The 25,342-nt window shown below is 37.9% G+C and overlaps 1 protein-coding gene across 1 annotated transcript in view; it reads right to left on the bottom strand.

Annotated features, from left to right (window-relative positions):
• Positions 1–25,342, bottom strand: part of CDH2 (cadherin 2) — a 114,417-nt gene that overhangs the window by 28,813 nt on the left and 60,262 nt on the right. The window contains exons 3-7 of the mRNA XM_021525736.3: positions 9,066–9,292; positions 7,106–7,252; positions 5,883–6,038; positions 4,386–4,530; positions 3,155–3,327 (exon numbers count right to left, since the gene is read on the bottom strand). Of these exons, the coding sequence (XP_021381411.1) occupies positions 3,155–3,327; positions 4,386–4,530; positions 5,883–6,038; positions 7,106–7,252; positions 9,066–9,292 (848 nt within the window). The remainder of the gene's footprint in view (positions 1–3,154; positions 3,328–4,385; positions 4,531–5,882; positions 6,039–7,105; positions 7,253–9,065; positions 9,293–25,342) is intronic.

Genomic DNA, 25,342 nt, shown 5'->3' with positions numbered 1-25,342 from the left:
AATCAAAGAAATGCTTCTACCACTTTCATCCAGGAAAAAATAATACTTTACTTACTGTGAAGCAATAAAATCTAAAGCAGTATTGAAGCAAATCTCACTGCCATATGATTCTATGTTATTGAAACAGCAGGTGCTTCTGATTCATCTGGGTCTTAATACATTGATCCCAAGAAGCAAATTTCATTAAGGAAACTCCATTATTATTACACAGAGACCCAGCTTCCTTACAATCATCTTAATTCCAACAGAACTGGCACTCTCAAAACTTCCCCAGAACGTGCCCCAAAAGACAGCAAATCAGTGTTTTTGTTTAGTCCCTTGGTTTTTTCCCTCTTCCCAGCACCCACATAAAGCAGATCAGCTGCTGAGAGTGAAATTTCAGAAAACAAGCACACAACTTTCCAGGCATGGGGAAATTGGGGGAGGTGGGTCTCTTTTTACTGTGGTTTGAGAAGCAGCCAGGAATGAGCTGTGGGGCATGTGTCAGCAGCCTGCACAGAGACTTAGCAGCAACACATCTAAAAACAAACTGGCAGCTTCAAGAAAGAACACAGACCTCATCAGTTCACATCTTTCCACTTCAACACAGGCCAAATAAAAGAGCACTTCACTGAATTAACCTCACGTGAGGCAGGAATGTCAGTCTGTAAATTTAAGTACCCTGCCTGACTTCTTCAGCACCTCTAGCAGTAAGGCAGATGTTTTAATGCTGAAGTGAATTCCACAGCAATAATGAAAGAAATAAGAGCAGCTGGATCTCATGAAACAGCATCTTTTGAGATAACAAATGAAAGATTTCTTCTGCCTTAAGCTGAGTTTCCTTACCTAAGCAAATCTCCTCCTGTGCATGTTAGCACAAATAATGCATTGTGCATGTTAATCTAAAATACCAGCAGATGAAGAATGCTATCAGAGGAACCACTTTTTTTTTTAATGCCTATAACACTTATGCTCCCATAAAAAATGTGTCACATTATTTAAGAATTGAAAATTCTGTCTAGCATTTTATGACTTTAATTAGAGCTTTATCAAGAGAGACAAGACTCATAGAAAAGAGTAGAAAGGCAGAAGTGGGCAGACCAGCTGGGGCACACGGACAACAAGGCACTCCCCAGCCCCACTGTCAGAAGACGATTCAGCCTTGGCTCTCTAGACTCCCAGTCAATTTAATTTAATTGACTTCCACAAAATGACTCAGGAAATGGAGGAAGCAAAGCTTGGGAAGGAAACCATTTTATTTCATATTAGTCTAATTTAATATTTGAATGATTTAACATTAACCATTAATATCCAACGTGTTCCAAGAAATGTTTATATATACTCATTTGGGTATCAGCAGAGTGATCCATCAGGAAAACTGATGGTGAATGACAAGGCTGTTCATGTGAAGGTCTAAGCTCCACAGGCAGCTGGTTTCTTCCGAGTTAAATCCCTCCAGTATAGCTAGTCACCAAGTGATAAAACCTCATGAATTATCGCTATGTCCTTCTGAAAGTTCATCTGTCAAAGATGACCAGGGGATTTTAAAAACAAGGGCAAAGCTGCCCATCATTCTTTTAATTTAATAGGGCAATACTGTAAAGTTCAGGGTTTTCCTTTGCTCAAATCCCTTCTCTTCAAAACCAACTTAAACAGAATGAATGTTAATAAAACCTCAAAAATTAATTGCAATATCTAACAGTCTGTTTAGCTTTTCAAATCTTCTGATTGCTCCTTTCAAACTGAAATGCCTCAGAATATTAATAGCAAACCCAGAACTTCAGAAAGCATTTTTATTCTCCATTTTAAATAAGTATAAACAAGTAGTTAAAAGATGAACAGCAAATACAGTACTTGGGATTTAATGAGCTAAAATGAAGTTAGTAATACAGAAGTTGAAACAAGATGTATTCAAAAGGGGCTGGTTAGAATTTTATAGCTTGTTTATAAAATAATGCTTATCTCTTGTGAAGTTTTCAAGTGGTTTAAAAGCACAGTTAGTGTGACAGATTTGGAGTTGGGAGGGAAATATTTTTATTCCCAACCTCACAGATGACTGAATCAGAGCAGAGGATCTGGCATCCTCCTTCTCCAGTGATGGGCAGAGTGAAGAACTGTCTAGACAGGATGGACCTTGCTCAGCATGTAGCAATGAATTACTGACAGATTACTTCTTTTTATCATTATTACTATTGCATTGCTCTCCTTTAGTGTGTACCTGTTTCTTAAGAGCAAACAGGCTTATGGGACAAGATCCTTTCCATGACCCCAGACGCCAAGAGTAACTACACGCATGGAATACATAGGATTCCATACATACAAGTCCAGTTTTCATCCCTAACATAATTTTCTCTCCTCTGAGATTTTGTACTCTGGGACTAGGAAAACAATTGGTGTCAACAGGGTGAAGAAGGGGAGTAAGTTAAGACTGAGGAGGGGGAGAAATATTTCACAGCATCATGAAATTGTATGGACTAGAGGTGGCCTTAAAGATCATCTAGTTGCAGACACCCAGCCCCGGGTAGGGACACATCCAATTACACCAGGCTGCTCAGAACACCATCCAGCCTGGCCTTGAACACTTCCAGGGATGGGGCATATGGAACTTCTCTGGGCAACCTGTTCCTGTATCTTACCACCTTCACAGTAAAGAATTTCTTCCTTTTATCTGATCTAAATGCACCTGCTTTCAGCTTACAGTCAACTCCCCTTGTCCTATCTCAATATGCCCTTATTAAAAAACCCCTGTCCAGGCTCTCCTCCAGGCCTCATTTAGGTGCTGGAAGGCAGCAATAAGGTCTCCCCAGAGCCTTCTCTTCTCTAGGCTAAACAGTCCCAGCTCTCTCAGCCTATTTTCATAGAAGAGGTGCTCCAACCTTCCAATGATCTTCACACCCCTCGTCTGGACTTGCTCCAGGCAGGTCCACTTATTTCCTGTGCTGAGAACCCCAGATGTGCACACAGCACGCCAGGGGTCTCACAGGAGTAGAACAGAGGAGGAGAACTACCTCCCTTAACCTGCTGGCCATGCTGCTGCTGATGCAGCCATGGGTATGACTGCCTGAAGGTGCACATTGTCAGCTCATGTCCATCCTCTCACCCACCCACCATCCCGAGCCATCCATCTTTACAATATTAAGTGCAACCCAACCCACGGGATTAAGACCAGCCCTACCTCTCGGTCAAGCCCAGCTGCTACAGTGATAATGTCACCAGTCTCATTGTTGATTGTAAACATGTTCGGAGAGGGGCTGCTCGGGGCCTGTGACAAGATTCTGTATCTCAGCATCCCGTTCTGGGTGTTTGGATCATCAGCATCGATGGCAGTAACAGTCATCACGTAGGTCCCTAGCAGCAGGATAAATAACTGATGTTATATAAACAGTTTACACTCATATTATACAAGATCACTTTACAAGCAGTGGTCAAAGCACATATTTCTTTTGGTAAAATCTGCACATTCCTTCTTTACTTAAAACAAACTGGCTAAAATCAAGACTCACCAACAGAGTAATTAAAATACACAAGAGGAGATAAAAATACTCTATGTTTATAAAAGACTACATTTGCTTATAACTGAAGAAGCTACATAAACAATGAAATCCTACAGTTCTGCCACAAATAACATTTCTGTAACTAGAGAACATCTCATGTTTAGATACTTATGTTATTAATTGGGCCAAAGGAAATACACTTATTGTTCAGAATTGGTGGACATACTGCTAGTGACTGAAAATCAATATCAATAATACTCTTTCAAAAGTCTTTGCGATAGATCTCAAATGCCAAGTAAACACTGCAAAGTTAGAAAACACATTTCTGGTGCTAACCTTTCATTTTGCACTTCTGACAAATTAAGGAAGTGGTTTCAGCCATAGTGCAAACTTTAGTCTGAGCTGATTAGAATTTTAATGAGATCTGAACAACACTTAGGTTTTCTCAAGAATTCAAATGACACTGATTTCAAATCCCAGTATTTGCAAAGCTTCTGGGAATCAGAACTAGAACTGTATAACTAGTGTAATTTTGGAAGTCTCTTATACCCTGCCCTGTCAACTAAATGAACATCAATGTCCATCATAAAAGTAAATGTAAGAAGTGTGATGTTATAATTAAGATTTTGAAAACCATGAACCAGAAGTCATATACTTAGAGCCTCCCCTGGTTTTAGTTCATGAACATAGCAATTTCACCTTTTGGAAATGAATCCCAGTGTGCCAAAAATGTGCATTAAAAATAGGGTGAAGTAAGAAGGTAAGAGTATCTGAGATTTTGCTCATGACACTGAAGACACCTTTCGAAGTACTATAAGGTTTGAAGGCACTCCCTTCATCACATCTTCAGAATTTAATGTAAACACGATACTTCAAAATAATACCTCTGCCTCCCAAAAGCCCATGTGTTACCTGGCTTTGATCCCTCAGGGACTGTTCCATTCCAAACCTGGTGTAAGAATTCAGGTCTATTGTCATTCATGTCAATGACATTAATAACAATGTCAATTGGATTTTCCACCTGGTTTCCATTTACATCCACTGCGTGTGCTCTCAGCTGCAAAAATTATTAAAAGTATTAGAATTTGCACAATGTATATGTGCAAATAGATATAATAATAGTGACAAGAAGTTTCAGGCCAGACATTTTTAGCTCAGTGTATTTTGTTATCTGTCACTGCTCCCTCATATAGACCTTTTAAATTTCCAAGTTGCTAATGGAACTGATATTCAGGCTTCCAAACTATTCTAAGTTGCAGACTTTCTTCTTTGATTTTATAAAAATTATTTCAGATCATGCAATTTTGATTACTACTAGTGCCTCTGTCATATAGAACTCTGGTTTTAATAATGACTATTAGAAATTTTTCTCTAAAAATACACAGATTTAAATGTAAATCCGTGTATTTAGAGTGTGGCAATTGCTAGGGAAAATAGAAACTTTCTCCTATAGCAGTCTTGCTGATGCCCATGATGTATATACACATATCTTATGGCTATAAAACTACTACAAAGCAGCAATATGGCATTATTAACTCACCACTCTGGAAATTGCTCATATAAATGTAACTTCCTAAGTCAGCAAATCCTGAATAGCCAATGTCAAATTCTCAGTTAAAATCTTATGCATGCCAGAGCTGTTGTTTGAGATCCTTTCACCCACACCTCCCCCTCAGATGCCTCCTGCTGAGTCCTCTGTTTGGGAGCAGCACTCAAAGGGCTCCCCAGAGCACAAGGCAAGGAGCGTTTTAATCCACAACACACTGGAAAACTCTCTCCAGGAGCTGGGTGATTTCAGCATGGTTTCCCAGAAGCACAGCAAACTTTAGGTCACAGCCTGCTCTCCCCCTCTTCTTGCAACTTTCTTTTTCCACTGGTACTGGAATCTGTGGTCTACTTTGTCGATTTTTTTTTAGAGCAAAGAATATAATTTTCATAAGCTGACAGGCCTAATTTACAATTCTATTAAAATGCTTAGATTTGCCCCTAAAATAAAAATTGGTAAGTTATTCTTCCCATCCATTTCTCAAATCACAGCTGCACCAATTCTAATAGCAGTCACATCCTAATTTAAGTTGCTGAATTAAAAATAAACTTTTGAAAAGTATACAATTCAGTGGAGACTGTGATCAATGGCCTGTACTTGAAATGTAAGCCACAGTACCCATATTTCAATCTTTTAAAATTACTTTACCTAAATACATTTAATCACTGTTTACATATGTTAATGTATTTAAGCTGCTTAAATATAGTAAGAGTTAGCCTTATTAAGTACAATAAATACAAATCTGCTACAAACTCTTCAAATCATATCTCATACAGAACTAAATGGTGGCTGCTCAAGTCATGTTTGAAGCAGATGTTCATCTTCAATTTGATAATCTGATTTGTGGTAAATTAAACTCTTACATGAAAAGAAGCAATCTGCTCCCGGTCTAAAGGCTTCGTCACAGACAGCTGTCCTGAGATGGGGTTGATGATGAAGATGCCTGTTGGAGGCTGGTCAGCTCCCGGGCCAGTCGCGCTGTACCGCAGCGAGAGGCTTTTATCACGATCGGACCTAATCTGTGTGGCAAAAAGATGAAGTTTACATTAGCTACTAACAAGTGCAGGATGGGACTGCTGCTGAGACAAGCAGCAGCTCTATTTATTTTCTCCTTGCTCCTTAAGATGTACTTGTAAAAACAATTATTCTGGAAATGGTACAGAGTTGGTATAAAGTCTGAATTTCTTAACAGCACTCTTTGTTAGAAACTGGTTAAAGGATGTTCAGAAATGTAAAATTATCCCTGTTTATTTCTTAAAATAAAAATGATTTGTGTTAAACAAAAACAAATACTTTAAGCAGAATATTTAGATCTTAGAGAAAACATATAGTATTGTAAAATTACACAGGAAATTAAAAGTCTGATTTGTGTTTCTCCTTTTCTCCTATACCTTTTCAGCCCAAAGCTACAGGCTCTCTTCCATGACAGGCCATCTCTTTAGAAACTCACTATTTTTGCTTAAACATTGAACTTGTTTCATATTCCAAGGAAACAACTGAGGGGCAGTGCCTCTGTGAGGAGCAGCAGAATCACCAGTGCACACATAGAACAGAGTGAAACTGTGTCCTATCTACTTGGGCTAATGTTCTGCCAAGTTCCAACAAATTGATCATGACCAGCCAGTACCAGAGTTGGAAGCCAGCCCAGAAGAGGTTGGCTCCTGCAGTGGCTCCTTGCAGTGGCTACTTCTGGGCAGCAGAATCCTATGGAGGAGCTGCTGTCCTCATTCCATGAGATCCAATTTCCTTTGGTCTCCTGGTGCACACTGCTTCCTGCTCACTCCCACATAATTTCCTAGGCAAAGAACTCCAGTGCAGGAGACTGGAGAACTCCTGAACCAGCACAGATACACCTTAACACCTACCACCCAAAACAAGGTCATCTTCCACCAGCAGAGATGCATAGGAACAAGTTAAACCCCAGGAAATTGGATGCATCCCAGCATGCAATGCACAGGTAGCAAAAAGAAACCAACCCAAGAGACTCTGATAAATGTCTGGATGATGAACAAGACATCATTTACACAAAATCTCTTCAAGAGCTCTCTGAGGGACACTGAAGCCACACTTCTATTAACTTCCTTACCCTAACTAATTCCTGAGGAAAAGGTCCTTTGGAATTTTCTGGTAGGTTGATTGGAGGAATAACCCAGTCTCTCTTCTGCCTCTTCAGAGAGCTGCTGTGCTTGTATTGTTGCCATGGAAATATGATTTCTTCAATTTTCCTTTGGTCCTTTCCCAGGTACAAGATAAAATTAAGCACATGTTAGAAGGAGAATTACTAGCAGACATTATAAAGTAACTCAGGTACAATTACATAATTGACTGAAAGACTGTCTTTCCTCTGTGTTCATAGAACTGTTTTATTTACATTCACAGTGCAGATTGAAAAAAAACAGTATCATTTACAACTTCACTGAAAAATTATAAGAACCCTTTTTTTCTTTATTTAACTAGGAAGAGAAAGGGAATTATAACATGGCACTGCTGTGTAAACTATCTGGCACTACTTTCTGAGAAGTAGTTAATATTTTGCAGAATTTAATAGTATGCCTTTATGTATTTCTCATTAGCTAGAGCTTCAGTTCAGGTAATGTGCTACTGTACTCTAAATTTAGATCTGCATGTGCTATAATGTAATTTGAGTTCCAAGAGAAGTTTAATACATACTGGTAAGGAATGTCTCAAATATTTATGACCCTATTAAATCCCATAGAATTAATGCTGTAATTATTTTAAACCTATGTCAGCCATGATGGATGCAGTAGATGACCCACTTTACACACTGGGCATTAATCTCTGCTGGGTGCCAACATTCCCTTCCTATTCCCTTCTATATCTGCAGTCACTTCATCCTTTGGATGACAGCATACACAGCTAGCTTGCTTAAGGTTGGAAATGGGGTGACAAAAACATCTTCCAAATCTTTTAAAATAAGAACTTGTTTTAATCTAAGCAACTACATCACAGAGTATGAACAGACCCCCAACTAAAGGCCAGATTCTACTCTACATGCTGATGGTAAGGACACCTGAATAGTGTCTTTGGGATAAACAGGGCATGCGCTGGCACATCTAAGCATCTGCTCTTTTACTATGCTTCCATGAACAAAATGACAATATTTCCACTGTTAAAATCATGCTTTAGCAAATTTAACACAATCACCAAGTAAGCAAACAAATAACAGGATTACACAGCAGTGGTCTCCAGTGTGTTCTCAGGAAAAATGTGTTGCATAACCACATTACCTACTTTAGCATTATGCTTAAATCTTCCATGTGTACCTATTACAGGCATGTTAACCTATGAATAAATTTTGTTCTTTATCTGTAAACTAAGCACTTCTCCTTCACTAAGGAGAAAGCAAGAAACAGCAGGCAACAAGTAATATGACAGAAAAAGGTAAACAACCTAATACACTTTTCTAAAGTAAATACATTGCTAATTGCATATTGCTATGTCTGATTTTTGTTACAGTACATGGTTTATCCTGTGGCAGCTTCCAGCAGAGGGAGACGATCTTCCTTACCAAGTAATGCTGGAATCATGAATAATTTACAATCTCCAATTTGATTATGACGGGACAAGACAAAGCCAATATTCCCTGCCAGAAGTGCTTTCCTACTTACTGCTGTAAATCTACAGTTCCCATCTAATAAATGTAACTGATGCATTCTATCAGAGATTTGTTTATTTTGTGGTTATATTTAACCGCTTGAATAAATACTATAATACTTTCAAGCAATATAAAATAAAGAAATGGCTGTATGAGGCTTAAATTCAGGTATAAATCTCAAGCTATACAAACAAAAAGCTCAAATACAAAGAATCCTATATAGTTAAACAGGCATGTCTTTCCATGCCTTAGCAAAACTACAGAATAAAAGATGATCAAAGTTCCTTCTAAAGCTCCACCTTTGCATGCACTACGTGTCCATTAATAAGCTGGTTTATGGAGAAGTTCATGACTGGCAAAATTAAACCCCTATTTTTAGGCCTCTTTGTGGAGATACGTTTATACAGGCTGCACTAGGCTCTTGTTTTACCTTTTCTGAAGCCCCTGTGAAGGCTGGTTCAGGGGTTAGCTTCACCCTCATTTGCCATTCTTGCTGGGTTTCCTTGTCTTGAGCAGACACGACAAACTCAGTGGGCCCCGCTGAAAGTTGAAAGCTTCGCTCTGCATAGACCACACCATCTTCACCTACTCTGAAATCTTCTGGCTCGCTGCTACCAAAGTGTATTTTTTTGTTTCCATCACAGCTTCGAAACCTCACTGTAAAACAGACACAAAATGGCAAACAAACAAATTTAAAAAGCGGCCCACTTGAATTCACTGTGACATCAAGTGCACTCAAAAGCAGAGATACTTAACTTGCTGCTGCTATTATCACATGATATTAGAACTTAGGACTTGTACTTTACCAGTCAGTCCATGCCACATAACAATGATATTCTTCTGTGGAATGCTAAGCAGAGATTTTAACCCTAGACAGGAACAGCCTCTCTCCTACAAATTTACCTCACCACCAGCAAGAAAACCATCTCCTTCCATGCCCTATGGTACATTTCTGTCGGTTGCCAGTTGGGTTTGCATCTCAAGCTCCGCAACGATCCAGTCAAGCTGATTCATTAAAAACACTCAAAAAATTTAGTTACACTGCAACCATAACTGCAAACACAACTATGCTTCCAGCACACTCTCTCTGCCAATAGGAGTAAGGCAGAAACCTTGAGATATGTTAAAAATATTGAATTCTGTGCCTACACCAGCCTCTGATTCATCTGTGCCATCTCAGAAAGATTACTTATGAGCTCTGGGACTGAGTTTCCTTGTCCCTCATTGACAAGATGGAGGAGGCAATAAATGCCTCACAGGGAAAACCTAATCTAACAGCCTTGAGGTTTTATTTTGGTTTGGAATTTTGTGGTTTTTTGTATTTTTTTAAGCTATGTTCTGTACCACACACATCTCTTTATCTACTTAGGCATTACCTATTCTTGTTTAATTTCCTCCCTTCTTCCTTTTGCTGTGTCTGAAAAACATACACTGGAACAAGAAGTCATGAAAACCAAATGTAGAGATAAGGATGTCTTGTGCACAAAACAGAATTGGTAACTGTCTTCTCTACCCAATTATTTTCACCACCACTTATCTTCTAGGTTACTGCAAATAACAGGAAGTAAAAAAATAACAGTGTGCTTTTATAACCAATGATCGCTCTTTAATGTTTCCAAAGCATTATGAAATATTTTGATTGTATGGGCAATAGAAGTGCAAAATACCATTAAGAAGGTTGTGCTGAAATCCACATAGTAAAGATGAAGATGAAATGAGGCTTTATGCCTCATTTCAGCTACTGCACTTTTTATTTTGTGCTAAACCATGCAAAAACTATTTAGCTTCAAAACCTAAAAGTCCCTCTCAAGAAAAATCACTACTAAATGTCATGCATCATATGCTTTCTTCTGTAATGCACTGTTTTCATCAAGGTACTAAGAAGAATCATACTTTTTTGTATTTGAACTTTAAGGACCAAGCTGATGTTCAGATGCCAGACTGAATTTCTTCCCTTACTGCACCCTTTCAGTTATCCAGAATCCCCCATTTGTCCTCTCCTGACAGAAAACATTGTATATTAAAAGGGTCCATCAGATACAAAAAGGGACAAAGCACAGCACTACTCTACAGAAATTATATACCATCAACCTTCTTAATTTTAATCTCGCTGAACTGGGCAGGGATACTGCTCTTTCCAGACAGATCCCGAAGTCTGAAGGTCTTTTCTGTGAAAGGCCAGCCTCACCTTGGGGAGAAGAGCATGCCATGTCCACAAAGCACTGAGCCCTGAAAGAACAAATCTGCCTGGGTAAAAGCAGGGCTGCTCCTGTGATCCTCCTTGGAGAGGTTGCCTCTGGTCTTCCTCATAAGCGAAGAGAGTGGTTTTCTAAAACTCTAGTAAATATACCTCTCATGTAAGTTTTCATATATTTAAGCAATTCCTATGGCACCTCAAGTCCATCCTACCTGCTTTATCAGGTTCAATGACTTCCTTCACTATAATCTACAGACTACAGGTCTACAGAATTTGGAAAAGATGACAGATCCTCTGGTTTGCTATTTGCACAGGAGGAGAAAATTGACAGGCAGAAGCTCCAGTTCCCACATGTTAACCATCCCACTGACCTTCCACTTTTTTTAACCTGGGCAGCTTGAGTCAGCCCACTGCAACACTAGGCTGAAATGCAATAGCCAAATGAGAACATGCATTACTCTAAGCCAAGAATATAAAGCTACTACTTAAAGCAACTACTCCAGTATGTAGAAATTACCACAGTCCTAATTCTGTAATTCTTGTCCAGCACAGAAATAAAAAGATGTCCAAGAAGAGCTTACTCCAAAGTCACTACATCTAATGATGTAAGAATGTAATGATTGGACTATTAAACAGTGCTATTTGTACTTTGTTAAAGAAGCACAGATGACTGAGACCTCAAGCATGGAGGAAGCTGGGCATCCTCAAAATGCCACCACTGTTCACAAACAAACCTCTCAGAAACAGTTCACATAAGTAAAAAAAAATAATAAAAAAACCACCAGCCAGCAATATAACCCATATTTCTGTGCCTCTGCTAACCTCTCACCTCAGCTACAACTGTTCTCAAAATCTGCTTTCCAGAAAAGTGTCTTGACCAACAGGACAAACAGCAAAGCCATCTCTACCTTTGGCTCTTCTCAGACTTACTTCCAAAAAGTACAAGAGTGGGAAAGAGAATGAAGATTAATCTTAGCTTTGATTATGTTCCTCAAAAAGGTGAAAGCTAAAATGAGTATTTGTCATTACAGTCTGAAAGACCAAGACAGCACAACAATATTTAAAAAAAAAAAAAACTTCTAACAATAGCAGAATATATTCCTATTTTAGATATTCAAATTCATAAAGAAGAAGATTTCTTTCCCCCCATCTCTTTACATACAGACTCTAGCAGAACAAAAATAAAACAAAAACTCCACCCAGCTAGCCACTTCATTGATATTCTTCCCCCAGGCGACTGTGTATTATGAAATTCAATGAAAATCCCTTCTTCTGACAGTATCCTGGTAAAAACATATAAAATTGTCAATGTGAGAATTATTCTCCCTTTGCAAGGAGCACACATTAACGAATTACAGTCAAGTATAACCATCTATAATTAAATTCCCTTGACAGAGTACAGGTTGTGCAGTAGCTATTCTCCCCCCAACCACATGGTTATCAGTCTTGTAAATTCGATTTAGATCACTTTGCTTCATTTTTCAGTGTTCAACTAGTATGAACAAAGAGTGATTTCTGACAGTAGGTTTTCAGGCAAAGACTTTTTTTTGCAAAAATGCTACAGGAAATATTTTTTTTACTGTGAATAATGACTGCTTATGCAACCATGTTCTTTTCTAAAAACCACAGGAAAGGGAGGCATACGTTCCACAAGTCAATTTTTGTTGACAGATCAATCACAGATTTTTTTTCCCACTTAGAAAAAGGTTAACTAGATATAATCTGCAGAATCTTAGTCACTTTATATGCAATAGAATCATCAAGTATCTGATTTTACTGCTTTTTAATAACACTCTACATAAATGATCAGATAAGAGTATCATAATCTGTAAAAATAACTCATGGATTTTAAAGCATTTTTGAGTATCCTGTGCATCTTCTGAAAGTATTTACTTTTTATAAGTATATTATTTGAAAGCCTGGGAAGTATTCAATCAAACTCAAAGATAACTGTTTCAGTTTTAGAGAGAATACTTTTGGTCATATAAAAGCAGTAATATGAAACATGGGAATAAATTAATTCAGTTCACAGGCTCAAAACAGGGCAGTACGCAAGCAGATTTATAAATGTAGGATCTTCAAACAGAAGAAAAAATTTATTCATTATTAGCGCATGATTATTATTAAATATTATACCCTAAGACAAAAGACCATTAATATCCTAATTTGAGTCTTCTCTTAAAACCAAGGCAAGTATATTCTATTAAATAAAGAATAAAAGAGGACCTCTAAGACTACAACATTGCAAAATGAAAGCCTACTGTTCCATGGTATTTAAGGAAGCTTTCAGTTTAACACTCTTGCATGGAAGTAATTACAACATATGCATACACGTGTAGTGTACAAAACGTTAAGAACTAGACATGCAAATTCATTTAAAGTGCACTAGAGATCAACACCACTCATGCTCAGGTCTAATGAGATAAATGATTCATAGTATCTATAAAATACAGCTGCTGATGTTGGTTTGCACTCTTTGACAATGTGCTTCTGCTCTTTTTGTCCTAGGCAAATAATATCAGAATTACTTGATCCAAACAAGGACTGAGCAAAAAACCTCATGCTAATAATATAGCCCACTGTACAATATTTAATGAACATATATATTCATGTGCAACACAGAATATTAATACAACATTTTCATTACTCATTTTGATAGTGAGACTGAGTTTGTCATCTGGATTTTCTTTCACTTAGAAAATAATTAAATTCACATCTAGGTAACATCCACATGCATACAAGCACGCTAGTGTGCATCCTTCTGTAAATTTGTTAGAACGCTACTCCTCTTGAATGCTCTTCTCAATGCCTAAGCACCAACCTCAAGGCAAAGGCTCACTTAGTAGACATCATGGAAAATTGCAACAAATGCCAAGTGCTAACGACACATGTACTTCAGCAATACAGTTAAGAGTGTGCATCAGAAAACAGAAAACTTATAGCTATTTAATCCACTTGGGATCATTTTGCAACAGACAAAACAAACAGAATAAGAAAGCATCTTAGGTACAACTACCTATTAGATACCACTTTTACCTTTGACAGATGGAGAAACTATATGGAAACATTCTGCTTGAACTGTCTAGCCATCTGCATACTCAATATCTGAACACTTTCCAGGAACACTCTGTATTAAACAAGTCTTTACTCCTCAGAGAGAGAAGCAGGAGAAAACTACATGAGAAACTCCATATAATGCTCCCTCCCCTCAACCCAAGCTCTTACTTTATAAATTAGTAATTTATTCATACTGGTTACTTCTGTATCTGTAAGATGATCTGTTAGTCCTAGTGGCATAGTGCACATGCTCATATTTCAGGTCATGGCTTGTTGGAGTGGCATGTGTAATGCCCATGAGACATCCTTTACTATAATTATAGATGACCTTCAAAAGAACTGGGTTTTTGACATCCTGACAAACTGTTATAATCACAAAGAACTAAAATACATTCTAACTTGCCTTTCCCATCACCACCCTTAAATTTGGCCTGATTTTAGAACTTCCTGAAACCATCTTGAAATCTTATTAAGTATTATTTAATATCTGATTTTCTGATATATGTGTTGTCTACATCAGCCAGAAAAATGTTGTTTGAATCTGCAAACTGAGAACATTAGCTACGGAAATAACCGAGTCAAAATAAATATGAAATATAATCAGGTTATTTTAGGCAATGGCATTTCCCTACCTGTATTGTAATTCCATTTGTCATTATATCCTTTAGAGATATTTCCATACATCAGCGTTGTCTCTAAAAGTTTCTTCTTGTGTTTTTTTTCTAATCCCTTTTTCTTCTCTGCTTTTATATTTACGACCTGTAGTTTATCCCATACTCCAGACCATCCAAAAATCTCAAAAGCGCTACTCATTTTGAGCCTCGCTGCAGTAACCAAGCTGTGACATTTGAAAAGAAAGCTGCCTGTCAAAAGACAGCAACTTACCAAAGCCTGCTAATTCAGTAATTGCTTTTGAAGACCTGTGCCTTCTACTGAGCACTGTGTTCTGCCACCCCAGCCCACTTAGAGTAGAGGGCTCCAGGCAGGTCACGCAAGCCCAACTGGAGTTCTGCCACTTACTAAGGACCAAATACAGCCCATTTGCTTCTAAATCCTATTTACACTTGTCTTCAACATCTTTACAGCCTGGTTCCATGGGTAAGCCTGGTTATGAAGCTCTCAAGTGGCGAAGAAGTATCACATCAGAAGGTTTCAACTGAGATGAAACTGAGGATGTATTCAAGCTGTTTACCAACTTTAGGTGTTTCATGATCTGACTAATAGCAGTTTAACTTCCCACTTTTCCACACTGAACTGTTTGCTTAATTGTCTATTCAGTTAGGAAAAACAATAATTAAAAGGAAAGGTGATTTGCAAGAATTAGTTTTAATTCATACTGTACACTTTTTTCATTAATTGAAAGCAGTTTGAGTGATCTGCAGTAGGCATTAGGTAAAAACTAGTACTGATATATGACTTTATATATATGACTTTTTCTCTGGACAAACAGGATGTTGAATAGTCTACTGTACAAAACCCCTAAATTCTTCCAAAAGTTTTACACTATGCTGGTAAAAGTAATTCGTACTGGTTACCACAACTATGACTCAGTGCAATTCTCTCTCCTGCCCCACTCCTGAGACTGCTAGTTCTACATAGATAAATATGCACGTTTCCTAAAATAACATATTTTCAAAGCAATCTGGCAGTCTGCATGACAGAAGAACACTGGACATAAATCTCCCTCTCCCTATTTCTGCAACATATTCTTTTTCATTCTTAATTCGTACAATTACTGTGAAGATTTTTCTTTTAAAGAATTTTGCTGCAAGGTACAACTGGGAAATAATAAAGCTCCTTCCTACATTCATGAAGACTGCCTCCTTATGAACCCTAATAATTCAAACATTAAGGTCTATTTTTAAAGTATTTTCTTTCATAGGTAGCTATCACCAGACTGCCTAATTCTTGCATTCACAGGGAAAGACTCACACAGTTCTTCAATAAAATGCCATCTAGTTTCCAGTTCCCATAATCCTCTTTGTTTACAGAACAAAGTCGTAACAGGCATGCCAGAATGAAAATGGGGATAATGTTCTTTCTATTCGATAGAAATCCTCTGCAGCTTTTCAGTACGGGAATACCAGCCATCAGCAAAACACAGGACTGGTATCTCAAACAGAGTCCAAATTATATCTGATTCACTGACTCTTTTCAGTCCTTGCCTCTACCACTCACTGGCACAAAGATCTGTGCTTTTCACACCCCTTTTGTCTTTATTTTAGAAAAAATAAAATGTAGAAAAAGAGAATAATCATATTCAAGAGGGAAAGTATTAGTATTTCGACAACTGCTTTTGTTTTAAAACACAAAAAGGTTTCTTTCAATTTTCCTCCACTCTGTGTTGTTTAAGGCAGTTTCTCTATAGATGAGGCTATAGGCCCCTGCAGAGTTCTGCACCAGCTTTTTTCTAAATGATGCTAGCTGAAAGAAAACTCAGTAATAAATGTCATTTCTGTACTCTGGAGTACGCAATGCACCTTTAATACTTCCCCAAGTATACCATTCTACACAGTAATAAAAAGAAGGATTAAACACTAATCTCTTATACCCATAATGCATCAACTGACTACACCTGCTAAAATCCAATTTGGTAATTAAAAATGTATCTACTGAGTAGTCAAACCAGGAGACTAAAGGGAAAGTACTGTCTCTGCAGATAGCTAGCAGAAAATAGTTTCAAAATTGAGGCACTTAACACAAACCTATTTTTACCTCCATTCGTTTTTATGTGACCTTAAGCAGAGTAAGAAACAAATACCTACAATTACAGTGCAGCAATTAAAGGGCAGTTTTTGTGCTACAGTAATGACTTAAATATCAAGTAAAAAATTGGATAAGCTGCTTTGTGTTTTATTCTATCTTTAGAAAATGACAAAGAAGTTAGCTCTTTTTTTTTTCCTTTTCCCTCACTAGCAATAAGGAAAGGGAGAACAGAGAATAGATGCTTTTTATGTTCTCTATGCTAACTCTTCTTGGCCTGAAGTCCTTTTAGGCGTCAGGTTTCAAGTTTTTTTTTTTCCTAGCTCTTCTCTCTTTCTTCTTTATTGTTCTTTCTCCTTGCATTTCCAGGTGTTCTGTTTTCTAGTTTAAAGAAACTTACTTTATTTCCTGATGCACCAATTTTTCCTGTCCCCTTTCTCAACTGTGCTCCTGACAGAGGTGCTGAGGTGTCAAAGCATTGCTAATTTCAGGCTGCAGTTTAGGCTTGGAGCACACCTAGGCAGAAAGATCATCCCAGGCTGTCTTTACAAAAATAAACAAATACCTAACAAACTAAATATCCAGGCACCTAGAGTTTCCGTGAAAAGCCAGAACTTGCTGAAATATCAAATGGGGGAATACTTACAAACGAGCTGATGATCTATTTTACAAATTCAACCACTCAGCAGCTTTAAACAGTGGCTTAAGCCCCCACACTAAAAGGGGTTTAGGAACAACAACAGAACATAGGAGAGAAGCATATATCACTTTTAGGCAATGTGTCACTTCTTACCATGGAAAGAAATACAACAAAATAAAATTAGGGATTTTTCTCATTAAATTACAGGACTATTCAGGCAGAACCGAGTGCTGTATTTGAATTGCATTGCATCAAACAAAAATTTCCAGCACAGACAAAATAGCAGGACTCCTCTCAACAATTCATTAAAAAAAAAAGTCTTGAAGCAAATGTGGGAACATTTAATGCTTTGTATTCTGCTGCATACCTCAGGATACCACCTGTTTCTTGAGATCACATTTGGAATTCCTGCCCATGTGGCTATGGATGCTCCAAGGGGAAAGGGGACAACTCTCCCTAAACTTTCCTTTCAGCTTCACAAAGCAGCACATACTTGAATGCAATGACCCTCTACAAATACCAGTACAGATTTTCCTCTGCTTCCTTCCCTCCTTCCTTCCTTCCTTCCCTGTCTGGTCTGCCCAACACTGGTGGTTTTTGTCATTCTCCCACATGTTACTCCTCTGGGCATGCTACGGTCTAATTTTCCAAAGCTGCAATTTTCTTTATGACTTTTAAAAGGTCCTTAGTCATACTCTAGTCACTGTGACAGCTTTGTGCACCAGCTCTTTGCTAAAAGATGAAGGTGTTATCCTCTGGGGGGAACCAGCCAATGGACATAGACACAACTGCACCAGCATCCCCACAGCAAGCAGCAGGCACGGCTGATCTCAAAGCAGAACCACCCCGTAACACAGGGATGCTCATTTCCTAAGCAAATGGGTAATGGGGAAAAAATACCCTGCTTGAACACTGTGCTTTTGTATTAAACAAGGGCAAGAAACCTGCCAGTTGCCAAAGGGCATGGAAGAGACAGCAGAAACAGCCCAGCAGTATTTACACTGATGTGGTTAGATAGCAATAAAATCCATAAATCCCACGGATTATAGTATCACTGGATCATGTCCAGTAGGCCTCAGGCAGAAAACTAGTTGGCATGGCAGCTTAATAGTATCTAGTCAGACCTCAGGTTTTCATCATTATTATTCTTAAACAGAGATATCTGACCTTAAAATTCAGAAAAAGTTCTTGGTGACTGGTGCAGGCTAATACAGAGTATTTCACAGCCAGGCCACAGTAATGCTGCCTGTAACAAAGCAGAGTTGTATGTCTATCATATTACGAGGGAGTACCTGTGGCTGAAAGTAACCCCTAAATGGGTATTCACTCCTTCTCTGTATTGCTTTCAACATTTAAAATAGCTAAGGTGACATGCAAATTAGCTGATTACCATTAAAGAGGGGGAAATAAATCAGGAAAATGCCTGATTTCACATATTTTAAGATTATTATTTGGATTGTTCATGGAATCTTGTTATAGCATCTTTCCAAATATGCCTCACATTGCCCCTCAATGCAATATATGTGTGCAGATGCCTTAAAAAAAGAAGAACCACTAGTATTAGAATTAGATTTCATTAGAAATATGTAGGAAATTACTTGACATTGCTGACTATGGAAACTCACCTAAAACACTGCAACATCATAGGGAAACCTTAATGTTGTCATCAGTCCACACAAGGGAGCAAAGAGTAATTAGTAAACACATTAAGTATTTCTCCTCACAAGCTAAAATAAGTACAATTATCAGAAAGAACAAATCCAGTGCTGTAATACTCTCTAGCAATTGGCACTTGATGAATGCTCTCAACTGATTACTAATTATTTTTATCTTCTTGGTTGACTACCTAAACCATATTCTCAATGAGACGAAAACCACCCATCCTTGTAAGGTCACCAACTATCAACAGCACAAAAGGAAAAGCAAAAGAGGAGGCGAAAATTGGACTTTTTGTGCCTATGCTGCAGAGTGGGGACCTCAAACTCGAGTATTTTTAAATTATTTTTTTATTTCATGTAAGGCCCACTTGATTCTAGGTAAATTAGACAAACACTGGCTGCAAGCAGAAGTAGCACTGTTGCTTTATATTTGACTGCACCATACAATGCAAACTCATTAAAATTACCAACATGAGGTTACTTGTGTAAGTCAAAATTGAAGTGATGCTACTTTCCTTCAACATCTTTTACCATTTTTTGAGTATCTTGTCTAGGGATTACAAAATTACGAGGCTCAGATAATCCCCTCAAATTCAAATTGACAGTAATAGAATTGACAGAAATAAAAGAGGCGTTACACCAGGAAAAAAAACAGATTAAAAAACCATTTTCTTAGCAAAATGCAGACAAGCATGACAGCATCACAACATGGTACCAGGATTAATATAGAAAGGGGAAAAAGAAAATAAATCCTTGGACACAATTTGCAGACAAATGAGAGAAATACAGACAGACTTCATTCAAGAGGGAACTTTCAGTACTGCAAAATTAAGACATACTTCAGGATTCTATGCCAAAGCAATGCTGTGCAAATTTATGCAATTTATTCCAGGTGGAAAGAGAAGAGACAGACCTGGATGAACAGACTCTTGTTTTACAATCATGATTCAGTCTAGCCACAGAAGAACAGAGAAGAAAAAGAACAGATCTTCTGATATATTCGAAGATACTCTTCCTATGATAAATGCAGCTTCTTTTTTTTTTTTTTTTTTTTTTTTTGTGTGTGTGTGTGTGTCTAGACTTTCCCGTGGGCCTTGTGAGCACAAAACACTTGACATTCAAATTGTGTTAGACTGGAATAATGCCTGAAAATAGCAGGGGCTTGACTGATTGAACTAGAACTGAAAATTCTACTTTTAGCAAAGCCCAAGGATGAGAGCAGGGTATTACCTTTCTGAACCCCTTTGCTGGATTGAACAGTTACATGAGCTTTGAGACCAAAGATTACAGTTATAAATATCAATGAAAACCCCACATGTGATAATGGCTCCTAGAGGGAATCATTAGGATTCGTTTCTGGATGTGGCAATTAACCTATTACTGTCTGAGTCAAGACTATTTTGCTGAGAAGCATTGAGCTATTGCACTCTACACAGTCTTGACTTTTCAATTATTAGTCACAACATTCTAAGTTTCTTAGTAAAGATCACACAGCAACACCTTCCCAATGCCCAGACTGCATCCCAAATGTCTGGGAATTATTTCTACAGCAAATGGTGTAACAGGACTGCTCCCTGACTGGGAGTCCTAGGTACAAGATGAAAATTGGATAACTTCTAACATTTACATGAATCAAACATAATACAAATATCTGAACAATGGAAACACTCAATAACTTGCAGAATCAATCCATCACAAAAATGGAACTAAATCTTCTTTTAGAAACCCAAGTACTCTGGTATTCCAATAGAAGGGCACTCCTTGCTTCGCTTACCAGAATACTAAATATTCATTTCCAAAAGGAATTTGAATGGAAAAGCCCCATTGTAACAAATATTTTAACATTTCAATGGCTATTTCAACTGCCATCTGTATTCTTCTCAATTTTCCCCAGCCTCTGAATTCCTCAAAGTCACCTGTGGCATTCACTTGCAAGAACAAACATCTCTTTTCACTTTCTCTTCCCAAAAACAATGCCAGCTTGAGAAGGGAATAAAGAAAGCCATGCTACGCTTGCTGTATACTTCAGAAAATACTATCCAATGTGTTCTACAGTAATGACTGCTGATCCAGAGACACTTTTCCTTAGGATAAGCATTACCATGAACATCTTGTGCAAAAATCACTGAAAAGCTGTGCTTTGATGGCTAATATAAGCAGATTCATGATCTATCTGAAAGACTGTTAAAGCTACTCATGACAAAATTCTTTCCTTTCTTGGTGCACGATGAACAGTTCCTCTCTAATACTATACTCCAGATTCGTCTTTGTGTGCATGTGAATATGCTTTTGGCCCATAAATGCAATAGTGTCACCAACAGGGAGAACACTAAGTCATTCAGTGAAACAGCATACTGAGTTTCTGTTGAAACAAAACTACAGAGCATGAAATAGCAACCTGTCATCAGATGTTGGCACTCTTGACATTCATCAGTAGCGATAAAAAACTGCTCTCTCCTCTCACCTCTGTCTGAGCGACCTGACAGCCATTTGCATGCAGGTGTGGCCAGCCTGCATCCATGGGCAAGGACTAGAGCCTCTGCAGTGATATTTAGGATCTATTTCACTAGGATTTAGGGCTGTGTTCTAAGAAAGTTTAAAAAACCCAAAAAGCTACAGCACACAAAGCAAAAAAAATTCTCATCAAAACAAAAACCCACCCCAAAACCCACAAACTAATCCAACACAAAAAACTACAAAATAAACTGTCCCCTCTCACATGCACACCCTGGAAATGAAAAAAAAAAAAAAAAAAATAGCCCCTGAAGCTAAATGCATTCTATTAATGTCAAGTAATTTTAATGCAGGTATTCTCCACTAATTCGTACTTTCTATTAAAAGGTGCACATTCTAACTGGAACATAAATCCATATTCACACCACCCTACCCCATTTTATAGTAAAGGCATTCAGCTATTCAGGAGGAGGCTCCCAAGGAACACAACCTGAGAGCCCGCAAACACAGGCCCAGTAATTGTCCAAATGGCACTATCCAGAACCCATGGTGTCACATTTTCAGCTTTGTTTGGACAGGCTGCTCACAGTCCTTGTACTGCACACCTTCCTGCCAGTGGAGAAAGTCTACATGGCTGGTGCAACACTTTGATGAGGTAATCAGACAGCTTAGCAAGCAATATAATCAATTTAATTTGCCCATCTCACCTGAGCACTCAAGAGTCCAGAACCAACTCTTATTAAGTTAGGCAATGCTTACAGTAAATGAGTGATGTGTTATTTTGATTTGCCTCTCAGGGCTCAAGATCACGGTATCTAAAGCTGACCTTCCCATGAGAAATGGATTTCTGCAAACTAAAAGCAGCCTCTCCCAAAGCAGGAGGAAGCAGCGAGTGAAATGGAACAGATCTGACCTTACAATAAACATCTGAGCTACATTTTAAAGTACTGGTACTGAAATATTATTACTTGGCTTTGATATGCTGCCAAGAGAAAGCAAAGAGCTACTGAAAATTGAACTTCATTTTGAGGTCCTGTCCATTTTTCAATAATCCTAGTGGTACTGTGTACATAATTTAAGGATGTTACAAAAGGCAACATATTATGATGTCATAAAATAATATTCATGTGAAGTTCTTAACAGATTCATGCTTAGTAGTGTTATAAATAAAAAAAAAATCAAAGAACATACACATGATGCCACAAATTAAATACATACGGTATCTTGGATATGGAGAAAGGCAACTGGGGAAAATTAACAAGATTTTTGGCTCATAAGAACACAACATGACTGCTGCTCATTACTAGAAGTTAAAACATTTATAAAGTTTACTACAATGTGGATTTTTTTATTTTATAAATGCAGAAATGTAATTTTCAATGTACATCTGTTAGCATTTCTACATTATAGCCATAACTTGCAGATTTTCAAAACAAATGGTATAACCAATCTACATGGTTTTTCCTTAACTCTTTTATTGCTGAATGTCTCCAACAAACAATTGAAATTTTTATTTGATGACCAAGGTAACAAAAGGAACTTGAGACATGAAATTTTAGTCACTGAGCTGTGATTTATCTGCACTACTCTCAACAAGCTCCCATGATAAAAATCAGTAATTGCATTCAATTCTGTCTTCAGATCACATTCAACTGACTCATGCCTTGCTATGCTACACAACTCTGTTTTTACAGTAATTCACCTCCAGATCCAGCAGATTTCTGCACTTTTGCCAAGTACTGCAATGTAAACTTGTTTTAATATTAATTAATATCCTTAATACAGCTTGACTCCACCATGTCTTTTCTTATCCTACCTTCTTACACATGACACAACCCTATTGTCTGCCTTAACATTTTTCAACTACATGTCTTTGAGAGGTGTTTGCCATAAAATGTGTCCATGTTTTTCAGGGCAGTACTGTCACCACATAAGTGCTTGTTCTATCATTCTACCAAATGAGAAAGATAGAGAGAGAATAAGAAAAGTCTCTAAAGGTAGAAGACCCCATGGTCTTCCCAAAATCTTGATGTAGGATGGCAGAGCCAAGACAAACGTCTTCCTCTCCTGTGTAAACTTAACTTACAGTATTTTAGGGGACAGCAACATTGGACACATCACTCTTTCCGCTATTCTATCAAATGCATTCTCTTCATCGCATTCATGCTGTGTTTACAAAAAAATCAGAAACTATTCTTAAATTAATTTTAAAAAGCAGGCAAGACCTAAGTGCAGAAAACTTCCACAGAGGAATCAGAAATCAGCACAAAAGTCTGTAAAGAAAAATTTTAAAGCCATACTGAAGTAATTAAAAAATGCATGAGGGAACAAAACACTACTCTTAAAACACTAGTCTTAAGACACTGTCCTGAAAATCTGTCACCACTTAAACTATGTACTGAAATCTTTGTTGTTTTATTTAGAAAAACATAAACGTGTACAATCTGTGTCAATGTTTCCTCTCTTGTCAAAGAGAACCACTCTTCCTTTGTAGTCTCATCAGGTCTAAAGCACAGGTGAGCTTGTGATTCTCATTTATCTGAAGGAAAAAATAGATGTTTAAGATCAAAAAACCAGCTAATTTCTCTAGATGAAAATGGAAAGGATGCATCTTTTCCTAAGAATATCTTCTCAGTCATGCAGCACATTCTGTTTTTTAAATATTTGCTAATATTTAATACTTTTCTTCACTGAGGTCATCAGCTGCTGAAAGCTGAGATTTGAGAGTTCTCTTATTAAAGTAAAAAAGGTGTCTTTGTCCTTTACTTTTTTCATCCAAGTCTGAAACATATTTAGAAGGCCTGGTCAGCAAACATATATAACTCTGAATTAGATAACTGGCTCATCAGAGCTAAACACAGTTTTGACATTGCTTAATGCAGTGTTGTTAATTATTACTGTTTCCCAAAATTAAATTAACCTAGTTTTTAAAAGGTGAATTTAGGTTTCCTGATATAGTACTTTACTACATTTACTGGACCAAATCTGCATTTCTCATCTGCTCATAAACATCATGCACATACAGTAATGGTCTGACTATCTCCTTTCCTTACAATAAATAATAAATTCAAACAAAAACAACATCCAAACTTTTTAAGGGCTTCAAATGCAGCTACTATAAAACATGATCTAAGGTAAATAAAACCATCCAGTAAAGGAGGCAGGACATGAGCATAGGCCCATGTCCTATTAATAATGCTTTACTGGGTAACCCCAAATTCCAAAGCCTGGTCAAGCAGAAGGAGTTTCAGAAGAAGATGGAAGTGGAGGTGAGAGGTGAGGAGGATCCAATGCTTCTGGTGGCACAGCTGAACCAGGCAGTTTTACACTACATGCTTAGTAGTGTCATAAAAAGGGAAGGTGCCATCTGAGCCTATACAAAAGCAGTTTCTGCTCCTCCTACAATTACTACAAACCTTTATCTTTCCAGGCACGAGAAGCCATCTCAGCCTCTGCTCACATGAGGAATTTATGCTCTGACCCACAAACAGAGCTTAGGAATACAACGTCAAACGCCACCCAATTGCTGCAGCCCTGAGTTTTGCAGTGACGCTGCTGCAGGCACAGCTGTGCCATACAGGCGGGACAAGGGGTCATGCAGGTCAGCAAAATATTAAGGGCAGCAAATTGTTTAGTGACTATTTTGTTTACTGTGCAAGTGGCTTTTGACTAGGAGGGGTGGCAATTCTTTCCAGTTTGCCTTGGGCATTGAAAGCTACAAAAATGTTTGTACTTGATGAGTGTCCAGGGAAATCAGCAGTCTTAGGTCTGTTTATCAATTCTGCCAAATTCTATGCTACATGTGGCATCCATTCTTTTTTCTCTCTTTCCTCCCTCCCCAATTATTCTACATAACATGTCCAGCAAGAGTGCTAAGCATGCCAGTTCAAAGGCAAACAGAAAGCAGGCAAACAACTTCCTCCAAAACCACTTAGCAAGCTGTTTTTGCAAAGGTTTACAAATGGAGCAAGAATCTGCCCTCGCCTTCACAGCAGACC

Source organism: Lonchura striata, chromosome 1 (genome assembly GCF_046129695.1).
Source record: "Lonchura striata isolate bLonStr1 chromosome 1, bLonStr1.mat, whole genome shotgun sequence".
In the NCBI taxonomy this organism is placed as follows: domain Eukaryota; kingdom Metazoa; phylum Chordata; class Aves; order Passeriformes; family Estrildidae; genus Lonchura; species Lonchura striata.
The sequence above is the reverse complement of the archived record's forward strand: the minus strand, read 5'-3'. Positions and strand labels throughout refer to the sequence as shown.